The 18,463-nt window shown below is 37.5% G+C and overlaps 1 protein-coding gene across 1 annotated transcript in view; it reads left to right on the forward strand.

Moving 5' to 3' along the window:
* LRP1B (LDL receptor related protein 1B) overlaps positions 1-18,463 on the forward strand; it is a 584,315-nt gene that overhangs the window by 303,013 nt on the left and 262,839 nt on the right. Inside the window, exons 14-19 of the mRNA XM_075711708.1 lie at positions 2,361-2,483; positions 4,078-4,218; positions 9,538-9,663; positions 11,842-11,958; positions 16,020-16,100; positions 17,296-17,463. Coding sequence (XP_075567823.1) covers positions 2,361-2,483; positions 4,078-4,218; positions 9,538-9,663; positions 11,842-11,958; positions 16,020-16,100; positions 17,296-17,463 — 756 coding nt within the window. The remainder of the gene's footprint in view (positions 1-2,360; positions 2,484-4,077; positions 4,219-9,537; positions 9,664-11,841; positions 11,959-16,019; positions 16,101-17,295; positions 17,464-18,463) is intronic.

Genomic DNA, 18,463 nt, shown 5'->3' on the forward strand with positions numbered 1-18,463 from the left:
CATATAAAATAGGTGTTATGAACAGCAGTCGAGGAAATTTAATTTCACAAATACTTGGTAGCTAAATGAGTTCCATAGCTTACTCAATAAAGAGACTTAACCTTTTTGTTGTACTGCATTTCAGGAGACACTTTAGCCTAGGAGTCTGTTCAGCAAGACTGACAGGACTGAAGGTCTCATTGCACCTTCAGGTTCAGACTTCCTTAAAGCTCAGTTTATAAACCTATTTATCTAGGATCTTACTGCTTTAACTCTTGGTATTTTCCTTGTTTTCATCCTCTCTTTTATCACTCACTTAGCAAGTAACCTATTCTACTGTAGGCTGTCATCCCAATTATGAGGTTAAGTAGGAATCTTTCATCTTCAAGATGTACCAGTTGACTTTGATCTAGTGTTTTAATTTTGATTTTATTTATTTTAGGCTTGCATTGGGCTTCAGAATCATCATGGGTTTTCAAAGTGTTTTCCATAGTTGTCTTAAATAGTCTTTTATTCTATAGCCTCATCCTTTTTTAGTGATCTGACAAACTCGTGTATTCTTTAATTAAATAATTGCAAATCTCCTTGACTTGTGCTCTATAATTTTGGATTCACTTTTGAAGATTGTATTGTGGTTTGTTTGTTTTGGCAGCTTCTGATATCTTCTTAAATATTTGCATTACTGACATCCTTTGATTTGAATAATGGGTGGCCCTGTAAAGATGTAGAGAGTTTCAAGGCTATTTTTTCCTGAGGTGGTGTTGTATCTGAGGTTTTACAAGATTTAGATGCAAATACATCTTTTGCTCTTTGATGTTTTGTTCATATTATTTGGGTTTTGGTGAGCACAGACATAATAAAGGAGTTGATTTTTGTACAGTGTTTTAGGTCAGGATCCAGTAAAGTGTTTTAAGTGTCCAGATTGTGATCCAGCACTCATACTTCATAGAGACTTCCAGTTTTCCCTGTTTATACAGCTATGTTCTTGCCTCAGCCATCTCCCTCAGGTCCTGCCCAATGAAAGTAGAAGTGTCACAGTAGCTTCCCACAGCATTCTGTATTAATTATTTTGTACAAATTTATTTGAAATTTCAGTGGGGTTTTAATGGACTGTAGAACACATTTGCTTCTAAGAAGTAATGTATGGTGGATCAGGAAAAAGTCTGGGAATAGATTATTATGAAATGTTCAAGCACTGTATTGTAATATGTCTTGAGGTACATCTTCAAACTTTTGAAAATTTTCAAAATCTTAAATTATTTGCTGGTTATCTGATGTTCTTTTCATAATTTGAAAATGTTTCCCTGCACATGCAGCTATGGCTCTGACAGGACAGTTTAATATGTGTGTCCGTAGCTACTTCTATGAGAACTTGATATTATATTTTCTATGAAAAGAGAAATGGTCATGCTTTGAGGAGAGGAAATTGTGTGGAGTTTGTTTTAACCCAGGAAGCTGGTGAATGCTTTGTACACCTACAAAAGGAGGAGCAGAGGAAGGAACACCTGCATTTTACTAGGACAGAAAGATGAAAAAAAGTAGTTTTAATTTAAAGTTTCAGCAGACTTGAAGTTTTATAGATTGCCTGATCATTGTCAGTTATCACCAACATTTGAAATTAACAGAGCTTTGATCATGAGAAGTTGAATGTCCTCAGCAGTGCATATCTAAGCAATTAGGTCGTGACCAAAGTGACACAAACAGAAATCGTTAACATTTGTTTCAGTGGGCTTCAGTTTTAAGTCTCCTTGCCTAAGAAATGAGGTAGTGAGGATGCAGCAGTCCTTGGTAGATGATTAAAACACCTGACAGCTGTTAGTATCTTCATGTGAACAGCGTACAGCTTTTGGGAAGAAACAATAACACAGAAAAAGAAGGCAGAGAAATAGCAGATGTTTTTCAGAAGACAGTAATGGAATATCCGCCTTATATTCTGTCTGTCATAGATCTCATTATACTTTTAATTTCTGTTTGCTTTCTCTTTTTTCTTAGTCTGCATTTGTAGTCACATTGTTCTAACATGCAGATGCCAATATACTTTGGAACATTAAATTTCCTAAAACTACTATGTGCATGCAGCTGCATCATATTAAATACTTCGTAATATTTGTTCCCCTCATAAAAAAGGGCAATAGAATGTTGTGAGCTGATGGCGTAGTTGTTTTTTTTATTCTTACAGGTTATTGCAACCTGTAACTAAAATTGTTTAAATATTATAACCTGTAGTAACCAAACTATGAGAATAATGTGTCCCTAAAATGAGAGGAAAATAATTGTAAAAAATTCTTCACGTACTTAAGTTCTAAAAAAAAGAAAAAAAAAATCTTCTTATTCTAGCATGGTTGTTAGTTTTAAAGCTGGGGTTTTTTTTATTTTCACAGGTGATAATGCATGTCGTGTTAATAATGGAGGCTGCAGCACTCTTTGTTTAGCCATTCCTGGAGGCAGAGTTTGTGCCTGTGCTGATAATCAGCTTTTGGAGGAAAACAGTACAACGTGCATGAGTAAGATTTTTAAAGAATATCTGAGTTGACACTACTGTTAAGGGATCAAGTCAAATCTGAAAATAAAACAAGAAAGTGCAGTCTCCTAGAGGCTTTTTGTGGTTCTATAAGACAAAGAAATATTCCTTGAATAAAGATTCTGATTGAAGACATTTTATTAAATGTAATAAGGATTTTTCAAAAAAGACAAAATATTAAGTACACAATATTTGAAGATAAAATGCAGTGGAAAATATTTCAGAATGTCTGATATGATAAAGCACTTAAGTATTTCACTGACATCTTTTAAAGAATAACAGAAATACCAGAAAATGTTGTGATTAAATCTATATAAGCTGGTTTCAGATTATATGGACTAAGTATCTTAAATTGAACTCTGGCATAGAAAATGTTCATGCTGGAACTGTCCATAAAACGTGTCAAGCAGATATATTTGTATATAAAAGGTCCTGACACAGCCTATGAAATTTCGCTTTTTCTTGCATCTCTTCCTTGGATATCTTCACTGAAATGCCAATTAAAAAAAAAAAAAAAGTCTTAATAACAAAATGTGGAATTTTCAGGTAAAAATAATAACTCATCAGATAATACAGGTATTTTTAAAAATGTTTAGACTTGATTTTTGTAACTTACTCAAAACTCTCTCTTTTTTTTTTTTTAATCTCATTGATCTACTTCTTGAAGTATAGTGTGTAAAACTTTACGTAGGTCTCCAGCAAGAGGCCTAGTAGAGATGAGTAAAGCATAAGGATTATTTCATAACATAATGAACATTACTGAGTTTGCAATTACCTTGAATTTGACCCAAATGCATGGCTGGCAGAGCCATCACTGTTGCTAAAGAAAACTATTTTTCTTTTTAGCAGAAAATACTGGAAGGTGGACTTCTCACTGGTAAGATGGAGTGTAAGCATTAGGAAGAGAGGTTAGACGTTTTCAGATCTGAATGAAGCAGGTTTCCTGCTTTTTCCCCAACACAGTTCATTGCCCGGCTCTTTCTAAGGACTTTGATGTTCCTCATAGGTCATAGAGTGATGTGAAGCACTATGAACCTTATGTTGAGAAATGTATCTGTCTGGATTTATCAATAAGCTTGTAGCTTGCTACTTAATTCTACCTCAGTAGAATTTTATCCTTTCTTCTTTGCTGAGTCTGTACCAGTGCATAATGCAGGTGTTTGAGTTGTTGTTTGGACACAAGAGTCAGCTCTTCAGTAATCATTTTCTAGCCCTTTAACAAGCACCAGAATTTGGTCTGTGTCTGTAAGAATATTTTCTTTTCACTGTTGACGAGGCATTGCAATATTTTAAACTGATATTTTTACACTATCATCTACGCATCAATTTAAAAAACAGTTTGAGTGCCATTCTGTTCAGAGTTCTTCCATTTATTAAAAATATATTGCCTCAACCATACACTCAGATATGCATGCTGCTACAGGCTTCAGGTGGAATTACCTCAAATATGCAAAGTTTACTAAAAAATGTTCTGAAGAGTGATAATGAGTATTTATATCTATTTATGTAGAGGTAGTATTGCATTCTGTATGTATCAAGCTGATAAAACAGATGTGCTTCTTGGATATTTTTCCTAGTTAAACATGGAGAAGTGCTACCACAGTTGTGCAAAGCTGAACAGTTTCAGTGTAACAACAAGCGCTGTATCCAGGATCGCTGGCGCTGTGATGGGGATGATGACTGTCTGGATGGCAGTGACGAGCATTCTGAAATTTGCTGTATGTATGCTTTTAGATTTTAACCCACAATTCATACTTTAGTTTTAAAAATGGAAAAAAAATAATGTATGTCTGAGGGGAGTCAAACAAAAGCAATAATCCTTAAGTCATTCATGTAAATCCTTCATTTTCTTCTTGTCCTGCATATAATAATAGTAGTCCTTTCAAATGACTCTCGTGTACTTGTTTCATAGCATAGTCCAAGAGCAGTCATCTTTTGTTTTTGACGTCGTCATTTCTGATTCTTTAAATGTTGGTATTTTTTGCTTTGTTTCCCACTACTGCACTTTTTCATATGGGTCACAGGATAATTCAGGTTGGAAGGGACCTCAGAATATCTCTAGTCCAACCTTCACAAAGCAGGGCCAGCCTCACCTCAACCTCTAGGAAAGTGACGGAGCAATTAGTCCTGGAAACCATTTCCAAAGACATGAAGGACAGGAAAGTGATTGGGAGTAGTCAGTATGGATTTATTGAGGAGAACCTCATAGCCTGCTACAGTGATGTGACTAGCTTGATGGGCGAGGGAAAAGCAGTGGATATTCTTTACCTCAACTTCAGTAAGGCTTTTGACACTGTTTGCCGTAACATCCTCATAAACAAGCTGACAAAGGATGGGTTAGGTAAGTGGACAGTGAGATGGATTGGAAACTGTCTGAATGACTGGGCCTTGGGGCTTGTGGTCAGTGGCACAATGTCCAGTTGGAGCCAAGTGACTAGCAGTGTGCCCCAGGGGTTAATGCTGGGGCCAGTAACCTCTTCATTAATGACTTGGTGTGGTGGGTTGACCCTGGCTGGATGACAAATGCCCACCAAAGCCGCTCTATCACTGTCCTTTTCAACTGGACAGGGGAGAGAAAATATAAGGAAAGGCTCATGGGTCGAGATAAGGACAGGGAGATCACTCAGCAATTACCATCATGGGCAAAACAGACTCCACTTGGGGAAAACCAGTTTAACTTATTGCCAATCAAAACTGAGTAGGGTAATGAGAAATAAAACCAAATCTTAAAACACCTTCGTCCCACCCTCCCTTCTTCCCAGGCTCAACTTCACTCCAGATTTCTCCTCCTCCTCCCGCCGAGGGGCTCAGGGGGATGGGGAATGGGGTTTGGGGTCAGTTCATCACACGTTGTCTCTGCTGCCCCCTCCTCCCCTGCTCCAGCGTGGGTCCCTCCCACAGCAGAGAGTCCTCCATGAACTGCTCCAACGTGGGCCTTTCCCACGGGCTGCAGTTCTTTGTGCACTGCTCCAGCGTGGGTCCCTTCCATGGGTGCAGCCCCTCAGGAGCAGCCTGCTCCAGCGTGGGTCCCCCGCGGGGTCCCCAGCCCTGCCAGCAAACCTGCTCCAGCCTGGGCTCCTCTCCCCACGGGGCCACAGCTCCTGCCAGGAGCCTGCTCCAGCGCGGGCTTCCCCCAGGGTCCCAGCCTCCTTGGGGCACATCCCCCTGCTCCGGCGTGGGCTCCTCCCCGGGTGCAGGGGGATCTCTGCTCCCCGGGGGCCTCCATGGGTGCAGGGGCACAGCTGCCTCACCAGAGGCTGCACCAGGGCTGCAGGGGAATCTCTGCTCCGTGCCTGGAGCACCTCCTGCCCTCCTTCGGCACTGACCTGGGTGTCTGCACAGTCGTTCCTCTCACATATTCTCACTCCTCACTCCAGCTGCAGTTTGTGTCCCAGTTGGGTTTTATTCTCCCCCCTTCTTAACTATGTTATCCCAGAGACGCTACCACTGTCGCTGATGGGCTTGGCCTTGGCCAGCGGTGGGTACATCTTGGAGACGGCTGGCATTAGTTCTATCAGATATAGGGGAAGCTTCTGGCATCTTCTCACAGAAGCCACCCCTGTAGCCCCCCCGGCTACCAAAACCTTGCCACGCAGACCCAATACACTTGGACAAAGTGCACACTTGGCAAGTTTGCAGATGATCTGAAGCTGGGAAGAGTGGCTCGTGCCAGATGAGTGTGCTGCCATTCAGAGGAACCTTGACAGGCTGGAGAATTGGATGGAGAGGAATATGGTGAAATTCAGCAAGGAGAAATGCATCTGGGGAGGAGTAACTCCAGGCATCAGTATATGGTGGGGTCTGCCCAGCTAGAAAGCAGCTTTGCAGACAAGGACCTTGGGGTCCTAGTGGGCAACAAGCTGACCATTAGCCAGCAATGCGCCTCATGGCAAAGGCGGCCAGGAGCATCCTGGGCTGCTTTAGGAAGAGCATCACCATCAGGTTGAGGGATGTGATCCTTCCGCGCTACTCAGCCCTGATGAGGTCATATGTGGAGGACTCTGTCCAGTTCTGAGCTCCCCAGTATGAAAAAGATAGGGACTTCTTGGAGCGAGTCCAGGAAACGACCACTAAGATGATTAAGGGACTGGCACATCTGTCCCAGAAGTTGGAAGAGCTGGCATTGTTCAGTCTGGGGCAGAAGGAAAGGCTCAGGAGGCGTCTTACCAATGTGTATAGATACCTGGTGGAAGAAGATGGAATGAAGAACTGGGCGCCAGGTTCTTAGTAGTGCCCACTAGCAGGACAAGAGGCAATGGACACAAATTGAAAAGCATGAAATTTTATCTGAACACAAGAAAACATGTTTTTTACTGTGAGGACAGTCAAATGCTGGAATAGATTGCCCAGAGAGGTTGTGGAGTTTCTGCCTATGGAGATACTCGAAACTTATATGGACACAGTCCTGGGAAACCTGCTGTAGTTGTCCGTGCTTGAGCAGGAGATTAGACTAGGTGACCTCAAGAGGTTCCTTCCAACCTTAAACATTTCTGTTATTCTGTAATGTATTTTTTAAAAGAAAAAAAACCACAAAACCCCCCCAAAAGCAAACCAAAACAAAAAAAACCACCACCACACACACTTCTGGTTTGGAATTAGATGTACTTTGTCTTTAAAAATGCAGTTTTACTAGAGCTGTATTTTTTTGCTGTAGAGGAGTCCCAATGTTGAAATGAAAAATAATAGAAAACATACCAATTATATATCTGTGTCATTCCTGGAAGACACTTAGGTAGCCTGCTATAAAATTAGAGTTGCAGCAGTGAAAATTCCTTTCCTTACTCGGTTTGTTGCAATGCTGTTTCTATCATTATATCATTTCTCTAAACAAATCTCCTTTACTGAAATGAAAATACATTTTTTTTTTTTTTCCTGTCAGTTGTAGACATGAAGAACTGATACACTCTTCTACTGTGCAGCATTGTTCTGTGTGTCTGGAAACTCTTATCGCAGTCTCTCGTTCTTATCTCTTTGAGACAAAACACCTCTAATCTGTTCTTTTTTTCCAGTAGCTTATGGGTTTTTTAAGGTGTCATTGCTCTTTTCTCAACTTTGCCAAGCGATCCTTAGGTTGGATGTCCAAAACTGGATGTATGTACTTCTGCTGAGGCCTTTGTGAAGCTGGTTAAGCTGAGAGAATGTGTTTGTGAGTGTTGATAGTCCTGCTTATACATCCTTCGGTAAATCTTGCCTGCTTCACTCTGGCCTGGTGTTGCTGATACATACTGAGCTTCTGATCCTCTGTAATGCCTAGGTCTTTTTCTCTGTGGCTGTTACCTAGCCAGTTTGGTTTTTTTTTCCTGCATTTATGTATTTTGATAGCTCCACATAGTAGTCGTTACTCATGTCAGTCCTAATTCTTTTCAAAACATTTGACCAGTTCTGAATTGTAGTGCTTACCAACATTTTATTTTAATACCAGGGATTCTTACGCTTAAATAAGGAGCTCAACTAATAAAGACAGTGAGAAAGAAAATCGTTTGGCAGAGTTGACTTGATTCTCATTTAAATTAGTGTAATTTAGACCAATTCATTGATCAAAGCTTGTAATTCTCAGAGGTTTTATACAGATATAAATGAAATCATAATCTGGTCCCAAATCTGTATGTGATATACAGTTTAAGTGACCAGTGTGATAACCATAATCTCTTTTCAGCAGTTGCTATAGTAACTTCAATAGTTCTTTTTGAGTTAGTCTGAAATATTTGCAGTTATTAGTAGAATACACACGCAACATGTTAGTAAATACATATGAGCAAAAACTTAACTACCATTTAAAACAATATCTATGTCTAATATTGAGGTCAGATTTTAAAAAAAAAAAGTCTTAAGTTTTTAATTTTATTACATGGATGATAACAGTTTTGTTCTCCAGTCACATTGCAAACTACGTTGCTTTGTAAGTATTATGAGATTTGGAATACCTTTCTGCTCATATTATTAATTAATCTTTACTTCCAGTGTTCTTGCACCCTCCACACAAAGCACTCGTAAAGGGTTCATGTGCTATTGATATCACACTCGCTCAGTGTTGTTTTCAATAGGAAGAATAGGTAGAAAGGTCAAAGATAAAAGCTACCGAAATGTCAAGGATAAGCCTACAAGATGTCCTTTCATTTTAAATACCGTTCATTTCCAGATACATGTTAAATTTTAAAAAAGAGACTGCAGATGGCTGAGTAGGTGGAAAATAGCTTGAGATGGTTTTTAACCCAGCATTTGAAACTGTGTATACTTTACTGCTCTTGTGTAGATCAAGATTAGGAAGAATTGCTAAAAATAGATCTTGTTATTAGCATGAAAGAAGCAGACCATATATACTTAATACAGCTGTAAGAGCAGGCCAATAGTACTTACATAAATTCTGTGCTTTCAGTCTTCATCCTTCCCATGATATTTGGTAGCTGGCAAAAACACGTTTGTGAGATACCTTGTTCGCTCTTGAATATGAGATTTTTTTTGTCAGTTTTACACTGTGTTGCATATTTCACTTTTTGACACCTACAATTTCATGGTAAGTAAACAGCAGATCTATATGTGGCCATTGACAGTAATGTGCATCATTTTAGAACCATTTTATACCCTGCCCAAATCCCTGCTCACTGTGGTATAATATTTTGAATATGCACTTAGCCGCTCACATCTGTTCCCTTTGGTGTTTTTTTTTTTTGTTTATATGCATTTCAGTCTGCAAACCTCATCACATTGATAAAACGTGACTGAGGATATTTTTTGTTAAGGAAATAGCAACATTTTACAATGTTGCTACCTTTTACACCTAGTAGTTAACAGAAAAGGATCTCCATACTGACACTGGTACGATAGGAGACTCTTTACCATGTATTGTTTAATTTATGATGGAAGTACTGCAGTATTTTTAATTGACTGGTTTGCTAAACAATTTTTATATCATGGTGATCATATATACAGGATAACCATACTAACTGCATCACCAGGGAATACCATTTAATCTGTTCTTTTCAGCTGTTTTTCTCTGATTATTTTCTTAGGAAAAAAACCTCTTTTTTTCTCCCCAGTCAATCATAGTTGTCCTGATGATCAGTTTAAGTGCCAGAATAATCACTGCATTCCCAAGAGGTGGCTTTGTGATGGAGCTAATGATTGTGGTAATAATGAAGATGAATCAAATAAAACCTGTGCAGGTAAAGATTTTACTTGGTTGTGCATACAAGTTCTCTAACTCCAGTTCCATAAACAGTTCAGGACTGAACTGAACTGAACCAGTCTGCTGCTTGTAATCTGATTATTGCCATTTTAAATTAATGCAGATTCTGATGCCACTAAGGTTGGAATACAAATTATATTTTACTTAATCCTAGTGCTTGACTGTGCTTTCCAAAGTAATTCAGCACTTAATCTATCCATATGGGTTGACTGTCAAAGCACTTCTTAGGTACAAATTTGTCCCTGCTAAATCTTTTTTGTCAGTTAGAATTCTGTTTGTTAACACGCTGTTATGGGTGCCATGTCACTAGTAAATTTTATTTTATGCTGACAAAAACATAATCAGTTATTCAGTTTCCCTTTGGTAGCTTGAAATTGTTTTCATTTGTAAGGTATTAACCGTATAGTTGATTTTTAAGGAAATACCAAGATGAAGATGGTGTATTTATTTCACTGCAATAAATCACTGAGTTCCAAATCTGTCCTTTGCTTGTATGGAAGTGATGTTTAGTGCTTGATGGTAGAATACACTAAAGAATCCTTAAAGTTCTGATATACAAAATATCAGGCATCAATAAGCTGATGACTATTTTAAAATGAAATGCAATGATAGACAACATGCTTTGTATATTAAAATATTCCCTGAACTCATTTTCCTTGATTTACATTTTCATGTGTATAATAACCTGTTCACTTTGTTACTTGTGCAGTTTGGCTAAAAGCACTCTAGCACAAATGCAGACCTATAGCATCCATATCGCCTCTACAGTGTTATTGCAGATTCTAATACATCTTGATATCCTTCAATATGGGCTCAAGCTGCGCCAGGGGAGGTTTAGGTTGGATATTAGGAAAAATTTCTTCACGGAAAGGGTAGTCAAGCATTGGAACAGGCTGCCCAGAGAGGTGGTGGAGTCACCATCCCTGGAAGTGTTCAAAAAACGGGTAGACGTGGCACCTGGGGACATGGTTTAGTCTAGTCTACCCTTGATTGGTTTAGTGTGGACTTGGTAGTGTAGGTTAATGGTTGGACTGGATGATCTTAAAGGTCTTTTCCAACCTAAAAGATTCTATGACTCTAAGATATTCAACTGTTTGCTTGTAGGATAGACTCTGATTTAAAGACCATCTTTTGCGTCCCTATGTCAGTTGGCTGTGGGCTGAATATTGTATTCTTGTTTTTCCTTTTGTTCCTGCAATAACAAACACTAGTCATGTTTTAAAAAACACTTCTTTGAAATATTCTAAACTTCTATTCTTCTATTGTATTTTGGGCTATTTCTGTGAAGAAACAGGAAAATGGTAATTGAGAATAGCAAATGAAATAATCTTTTGATTATTGGGGTTTCTGATATATCAGTAATTTTTTTAAAGTGTGGAATCACATTTAGATGAACTCTAAAAGCTTAAATTTGGAATCAAAATCTGTGTCATTGTCACTGGCATTGTAGTTACGTGTTCACATTTTGAATAAACAAAATTATAAGTAATGTCAGTTTTATATGGAAGATTTTTTAATTGTAGTTTTACTGTTCATCAGCTTTCAAAGTAATTTATGTAGTTCCATAGCATGATTTCTTTTAGTGATCTTTATTTCTTCAGAAGACATACATACACCGTTTCCTTTAACGGATCATTACAGTTGCATATTTGCAAAGGCAAAGAATCTAAGAACAGTGAGGTCAGGCACATCACACACATGCTCTATTACCATTTTTCTGTGCAAATATGAATCTCGCTAGATCATTGTTTATGTTATGAAATGCAATTTGTTAATCTTCCAATTTTAAGTTAGAGATTTTTATGCCCTGATTTTTGTTTACTTCAACTCTAGCACTAATGTTATTTTATCAAACATTAATGCTCTTCTACCACCTAGTTTTACATAATTACATATAAAACTTCATGTTCTCATATGTTGAAGAAACCACTAAGAATTCTACTAAGAACAGAGGTAGAACGCAGTCCTGCAGATGACCTCAGGTTTTTTTCTGAAATCAAAGGAGGTGAATGATGTTTAGTCAGCTGAGGTTAAAATGTGCAGCAGGCCAGGAGATGCCCTCCAGACTTGCAACTTCTACATACAGACGTGCACCAAGAGACCTAACAGATTTAGTCCATTTCCCTTGCATTTTTGGAGTGTTTTGTCTTGACAGCAAGAACGTGTCAGGTTGACCAATTTTCTTGTGGGAATGGACGCTGTATTCCGACATCATGGCTATGTGACAGGGAGGATGACTGTGGAGATGAAACTGATGAAATGACATCCTGTGGTAAGTCAATTTTCTTTTGGGGAAAAAAGTAGAATTATTCTATAAAAAGTTAAACATCTAAGGATCTCTTCACGTGAACTAACAGAAAAAGTACGAGGGGTCATTTTGGTCTTATATGAACTGGTAATATTCTTTCTGAAATGACAAATATCAGTTATTTGATTAATAAATAAACCCAAAGCAAAGGCTGCATTTTCTAGTAATGAGTTTTTAACTATAATACCAAGTATGCAGATCAGTCAACACTTTCTAATTTACAGCCCATTATCAAATACCGTCACCCTCAAAAATAGCTATTAATCTCGGCCACATACCTCTTCACATAGGACCCCTCAGCATACTCTAAATGTCAATAAAATCAGACTGTTTCAGGTCTGAACAGAAGGATATTTTGATGTATTTTGCAGAAAAAATTAGTCTGTCTTGGTTATATCATGAGATAGTATCAGCAGCTGTGCTGATTGCCGCTTTGCTGAGATATTGCAAAGAGTGGTGCACTCTTCTCTAATCAGCTGCTTCCAAACAATTAAGGCTTTTTGTAAGTCAGCATGACTGCCTTCATCTGTTTGGCAGGTCACAGGTAACTGCTGTGAGTCTGAGAGCAAAAGGGTCAATGAGCTGTCTGCAAAATATTGTATCAGGGTGTTCCCTGTTTACAAGGTAATATTTGTGATATTATTTGACTTAGTAATATGAATTAGTAAGTGTGTCGCAATATAATAGGATATGTTTCTGAATTGACTTTTCAAGAGTTTTCAAGAAAGAATGCTGACTGATTATTTTAGTAACATCAGCTATATACACATGAAGTGACAGGTTGTGCAGAAAAATTTTAAAATCTAAAGTGTACTTGTTAGGATACTTAGTAGTTAGACCTGTGTGTTTCTCAGACATAGCTGATATTCTAACTTGATTCACTGTTATAAAAATGTATTGTTTCTTAATCAAAATCAAACTATGAAAGCAATGTAGTTGATAAAACATTATCTTTCTTTGTTGCTTTTTTGAAACTTCTTACTGCTGTAAACATTTTCAGTAGAGTTATTAGAGTTCTGTTACTGATAGCAGTTTTTCTGCAAAAATCTCTGAATCAAAAAATACCTGTTAAGCACTTGCAGTGGACAGTGAGAAAAAAATAGAAAGTAAATGCATAAATTAAAGTCATGGGCTGATGCTGTGATGCCCTGTGTTCCATAAACATAAATCTCCTGGACCTCAATTACCAGAGAATCTATGGAAGGCAACATGTAGGATCCAATCAGTAAATTTTGTTGATCCATAATCCCTTAAGTTTGTTTAATTTTGAATTATTCATGACTGGCAACTAGCTAATACCCATTAGCTGAGTTTATGTTGTTACTTTAAGTCCATATGTAATTCTCAGCATCATCTTCTTCTATAACTGCATTCAAAATTTCTCAGGGTTTTTATGTATAAATAGTTGTTATGCTTCCTGGAATATTCACCTGCTTTCTCCTGTCTTATTTCTTATTACTTCCTTCCTCTTTCTTCTTTTAATAGTGATATAAACCACAAAAAAAGAAAGCCAATTTTATATTGACAGTAATTGATATCTGATCAGTTACTTCAAAATAGATGGCATATTTGATAAAATCTAAATCAAAATAAAATCATTATGTGAGTGAAAATGAGAATGTTATTAAGGTAGACTTCTAATTGACATGCTTCAAATCAGGTAAGTTCTGTTGTGTACAGAGGTAGAATAGGTGATCCCAGTGGACTCACTGTATTTTGCAATCTCTGAAATGATAATATTCTATGTGGTGGTACATCATGGCGCTTGGTACTAGAATAGTTTATCTGACTAGCTGTACATTGTGTTCTTAGACACCTTAGCAATATACAGATGTTAATGTGATCTTTTTAATTTCTTCCCATGTGTTTCATATGGTATTCTGTCAGCTGATCTGCAATATTTCTTCAGATCATTTAATCAGCATTTATTTCACCTGCTGTTTTTCAGTTTGGCCATACTTTACAAAGTTTTCATGGTTTAGAATCTTGTTTATTTATCCTCGAGCACTGTGGTTGTGCAAATGTATCAAAAATTTCATTTTTCATTCTGCCTTATAATTTGATGGTGAATGGGCATGCTGATGACATTTATTTAGCAATAAATTTAGCAGTTATTTGGCATGTTTTAAAAGTTTAGAAAAAGTAATCTGTTCTCATTACATGGCCTAACTCTCAAAATCTTTGTGAAGTTTAGCTTTGTCGCCTCAGTTGTACCAACACTAGAACAACCCAATGTAGTCAGAGCAACCTAATGAGGAATACATTTGGAGAGTTGTTCTAATCTTGGGCAGTTTTGATGTGGCTGACAGGACTATGCACCATTTTAGACATTTCTTTCTGTTGCATTTGGGATGTACTGTGTAGGAACTTCCAACCTGAAATCCTTCAGTGAAGGACAAACTTGCCTTTAAGTAACAATTCAGGCAGATTGTTCATATTGTCATCTTTGGTTGGCATTAGGTATCAGTTACTGGGAGGTATCTTATTCTCTTGATGATCTGCATAGAGAATTATGGCTCCTCCTTATTCCTTTGAATCAAGTTAGACTTTCAGATTGTTTCCTAGAAATTGCCAGGTTTTATAAAGTAGATCTTGTATTTTCCAAACTGAATAGGTACAAGCACTGTTTAACATGTTAATGGTATGAGTGCATGTCATTGGTTTTAGAAGAAAAAGTGTGAAAATATTCAAGTTGTTCTGTGTGAAACATAATAGACAATTATAAAAACAAATCTCTGTGTAATATAGATGAATCTCTACTTTATGAATGATATTGTCTCAGTTTTCTACTACTTTTCCTGGAATGCTTGGAGGAAATTATTGTAAATGATTGTAAATCATTCAGCTGGCTGAACATGAGCCAGCAGTGTGCCCAGGTGGCCAAGAAAGCCAACAGCATCCTGGCTTGTGTCAGGAATAGTGTGGCCAGCAGGAGCAGGGAGGTGATTGTTCCCCTGTACTTGGCGCTGGTGAGGCCGCACCTGGAATAGTGTGTCCAGTTTTGGGCCCCTCAATACAAGAAAGACATTGAGGTGCTGGAGCGTGTCCAGAGAAGGGCAACGAAGCTGGTGCAGGGTCTGGAGCACAGGCCTTCTGAGGAGCCGCTGAGGGAGCTGGGGGTGTTCAGCCTGGAGAAGAGGAGGCTGAGGGGAGACCTTATTGCTCTCTACAACTGCCTGACAGGAGGTTGTAGTGAGGTGGGTGTTGGGCTCTTCTCCCAAGTAACACACAACAGGACAAGAGGAAATGGCCTCAAGTTGCACCAGGGGAGGTTTAGACTGGGTATTAGGAAAAATGTCTTCACCGAAAGGGCTGTCAAGCATTGGAACAGGCTGCCCAGAGAAGTGGTTGAGTCCCCATCCCTGGAGGTATTTGAAAGACGTGTAGATGTGGTGCTTAGGGACATGGTGTAGTGGTGGGCTTGGCAGTGCTAGGTTTATAGTTGGACTGGATGATCTTAAAGGTCTTTTCCAACCTAAACAATTCTGTGATTCTAAATACTGACATTTTAATTTTTGATTTTATTATGTCAGTGTACAGTAACTTTCTTTCTTGACTGTTTTTTTGCTTGGTACTCAATCTTATTTTATAAAAATGTCTTCCATTTCCTGTCTTTTACTGGCGGTGTTATTGCAATTGGAGAACTTTTTTAATACAAATAAAAACATTGAAAATACGGTTTCTGTTAGTCAAGTTATAAGTAGTTGTAAATATTAGCATGCTTAGTGGCAAAGACAATCCTGGTCTGATGGGAATATAGGACCATGCCATATGACACAGAATGATGCATTTCAGTGGTCCGTGTTGAGGAAGGATAGGGTTTGGAATAGCATCTACAGTTGAAAGTCTTTTTATCCTCTCTTTTTGGTGTCTCACCTTTTTCTCCTCTCCATATTAAGTATCTGGCAGGTACAAACATTTGATACAATAGACTTGTGTAATTTATGCATATAGGAGGGTGGAAGGATGTTACTAAAGAGGATATACAATAAATAGTTTTTATTTCTTTCTGAACACTTTCACAGAATTCCCAACGTGTGAGCCACTAACTCAATTTATATGCAAAAATGGAAGATGCATTAGCAGCAAATGGCTCTGTGACTCAGGCAAGTATTAAGTGTTCCATATCTGAAATGAGTATGGTAGATATTACATAAATATTGCTTTGATACCCATTCTTTTCTTCTGAGACTGATATTGCCAGTTTGGCTGGTAAGTGGTCAGAGAATAAATATAGTATTTTTAAATTCCTGACCTGACCTAGAAAGCAGCAATATTGGAGCTTCATATAAGAAATGATGCAGTGGATATAGTAATAGTTACAAATAGTATATTCTGTAGAATGAAGTGTCATGTAATCTTTCATTATTTTTTTTTTTTTAAAGCTAAGCTATCTCATATGCAAGCATTTTCTACTTTTAGAAAACAAAATATTTCCAGTGACAAAAATACCTAATTTTTTGTTGGTTGTGGCCAAGTTCAATTTAATAAATAGCATCCCTCAAGAGGGAAGGCCAGGAAGACTTTACAATGTAGTTACTCCTTTTGTCTGAAAGAATACGTATTTGAATGACAGCTGTTCAAATGAATCTTTCCTCAGAGCTTGTGATGTGGGAGTGGTGTCATGACAATCCAAATAACATTGGGTTGGTTCTTCATCCACCATAGCATTTGATATTACTATAATTTTATGATGCTGACAGGAATTCATTCAAATTATGGGAATTGGCTTAAGATTGTTATAATGACTACAACATTAGAGTAATGAGAAACTACATTCCACCCTTATTTATGTGCTGCTGTCTTTCTCTGCCTTGCACTATTGCAAGTACATGGAAACAACGTTTGTAATACTATTGAAAAGAAATTCTGACATCAGGTTTTCATTTTGGTTTATAGGAAGCTCTTTGTGGGTGTACTTAACTGTCTAAGTTACTTAAATCACTGAGAATAAAGTAAAACCACTGTGTTTGGAAGCCTGTGTAGTTACACATGAATGAAGAAATGAAGAAAATCTACAACCTTCTCATGCTTGCTGCTGTCTGTGATTGAATAACTGTGAAAACGTGTAAGGGGTTAGACTATGAAAAATTACAGAGAGTCAAGTCCTGTTGGTAAATTAGAGTTAAGGAATTACTTGCATTAGAAATAATTTTACCATATGCCTGTGGGCAGTAAACATACTATTTTATTTACTGCGTGTTACTTTTCTGATGCCTTTTTGGAAATATCTTTTTGTCCTCACATATTTTATTCAGATTTTTTATCTTTTAAAATCATAAAGAAAATTAATATTTGCAGATGACGACTGTGGTGATGGAAGTGATGAACTAGGATGTATTCACTCGTGTTCTGCTGATCAGTTCAGATGTTATAACGGTAGATGTATCCCAAGTCATTGGGCGTGTGATGGTGACAATGACTGTGGAGATTTCAGTGATGAAACCAAAACAAACTGCAGCAAGGAAGGTTAGCTTTATTTTCTTCCCACATTTTAACACTTACAAACACAGAGAATACTTTATTATAAATATAGAGGACCCATCTTCAGTCAATAGAAAAAGAGAAAATGCTTTTAACCTTGGTAAAGGTTGGAATGGAAAATATGTCAAGTGTGATATGATAATACAGAAGTGTATCACAGAAGAAGAATGCATTTGAAAACAGAATGGGTATTATACTGAGATAAGTTTTGTAGTTTTACTTTACTGAATTATGCTAAATGTGATGTTTGTCCTTTTGCAGAGATGCATGCTGCCTACAAAAAGAGACAATAAGCAGCATTCCTTAAATTACCGTTTATATATTCTGGGGGTTTTATGCAGTAACACTCTCATTTTTGTGTGATCCAAGTTGTTTTGTTTTGTTTTGTTTTTTTCCCCCAATAGTGTTACTGAAGCATAAAAATGTTTTTAACATCTACAGTCCCATTTAAATGCCATACATTGTATTTATTTGGGTGGGGAGAGAAGGTGAGGATGCTTGTAGCAAAGGATAAAGAATAATCAGATAAGAATGAGGGAATATTTTTCTCTCATATTTTTCTCATAGTAACAACAAAGTAACTGTACATTATTTTACTGGCCTTTTTTCATGAGTTTATATTCTAAATCTAGTTGCAGACCTCATACAAAGAAATGAATTAGCGTAATGCTGTGCATAAATAAAGTCCTTAATTTTTATGTATTTACAAAAATTATTATTATTATTATTTATCTGTATCAAAATAATTGGTCTGGAACTAAACTACTCACTTTCTGCCCTGTTCACATCCATCTCAGAGCTTGAAGTCCCACTCTACCTTTTTATACAACACCATGTTATGTTGGGATGTGCACCACTGCCTCTGAAATAGCACTGGTTTACACAGTTATTGTCAGTTCATGCATCTTCTGTGTCCTGCTCTGCTACGTGATGCACACTTTCCAGTAACTTGTCTTTGCTTTATTTATGATAGAATGCAAGAATG

Source organism: Pelecanus crispus, chromosome 5, assembly GCF_030463565.1.
Source record: "Pelecanus crispus isolate bPelCri1 chromosome 5, bPelCri1.pri, whole genome shotgun sequence".
Taxonomy (NCBI): domain Eukaryota; kingdom Metazoa; phylum Chordata; class Aves; order Pelecaniformes; family Pelecanidae; genus Pelecanus; species Pelecanus crispus.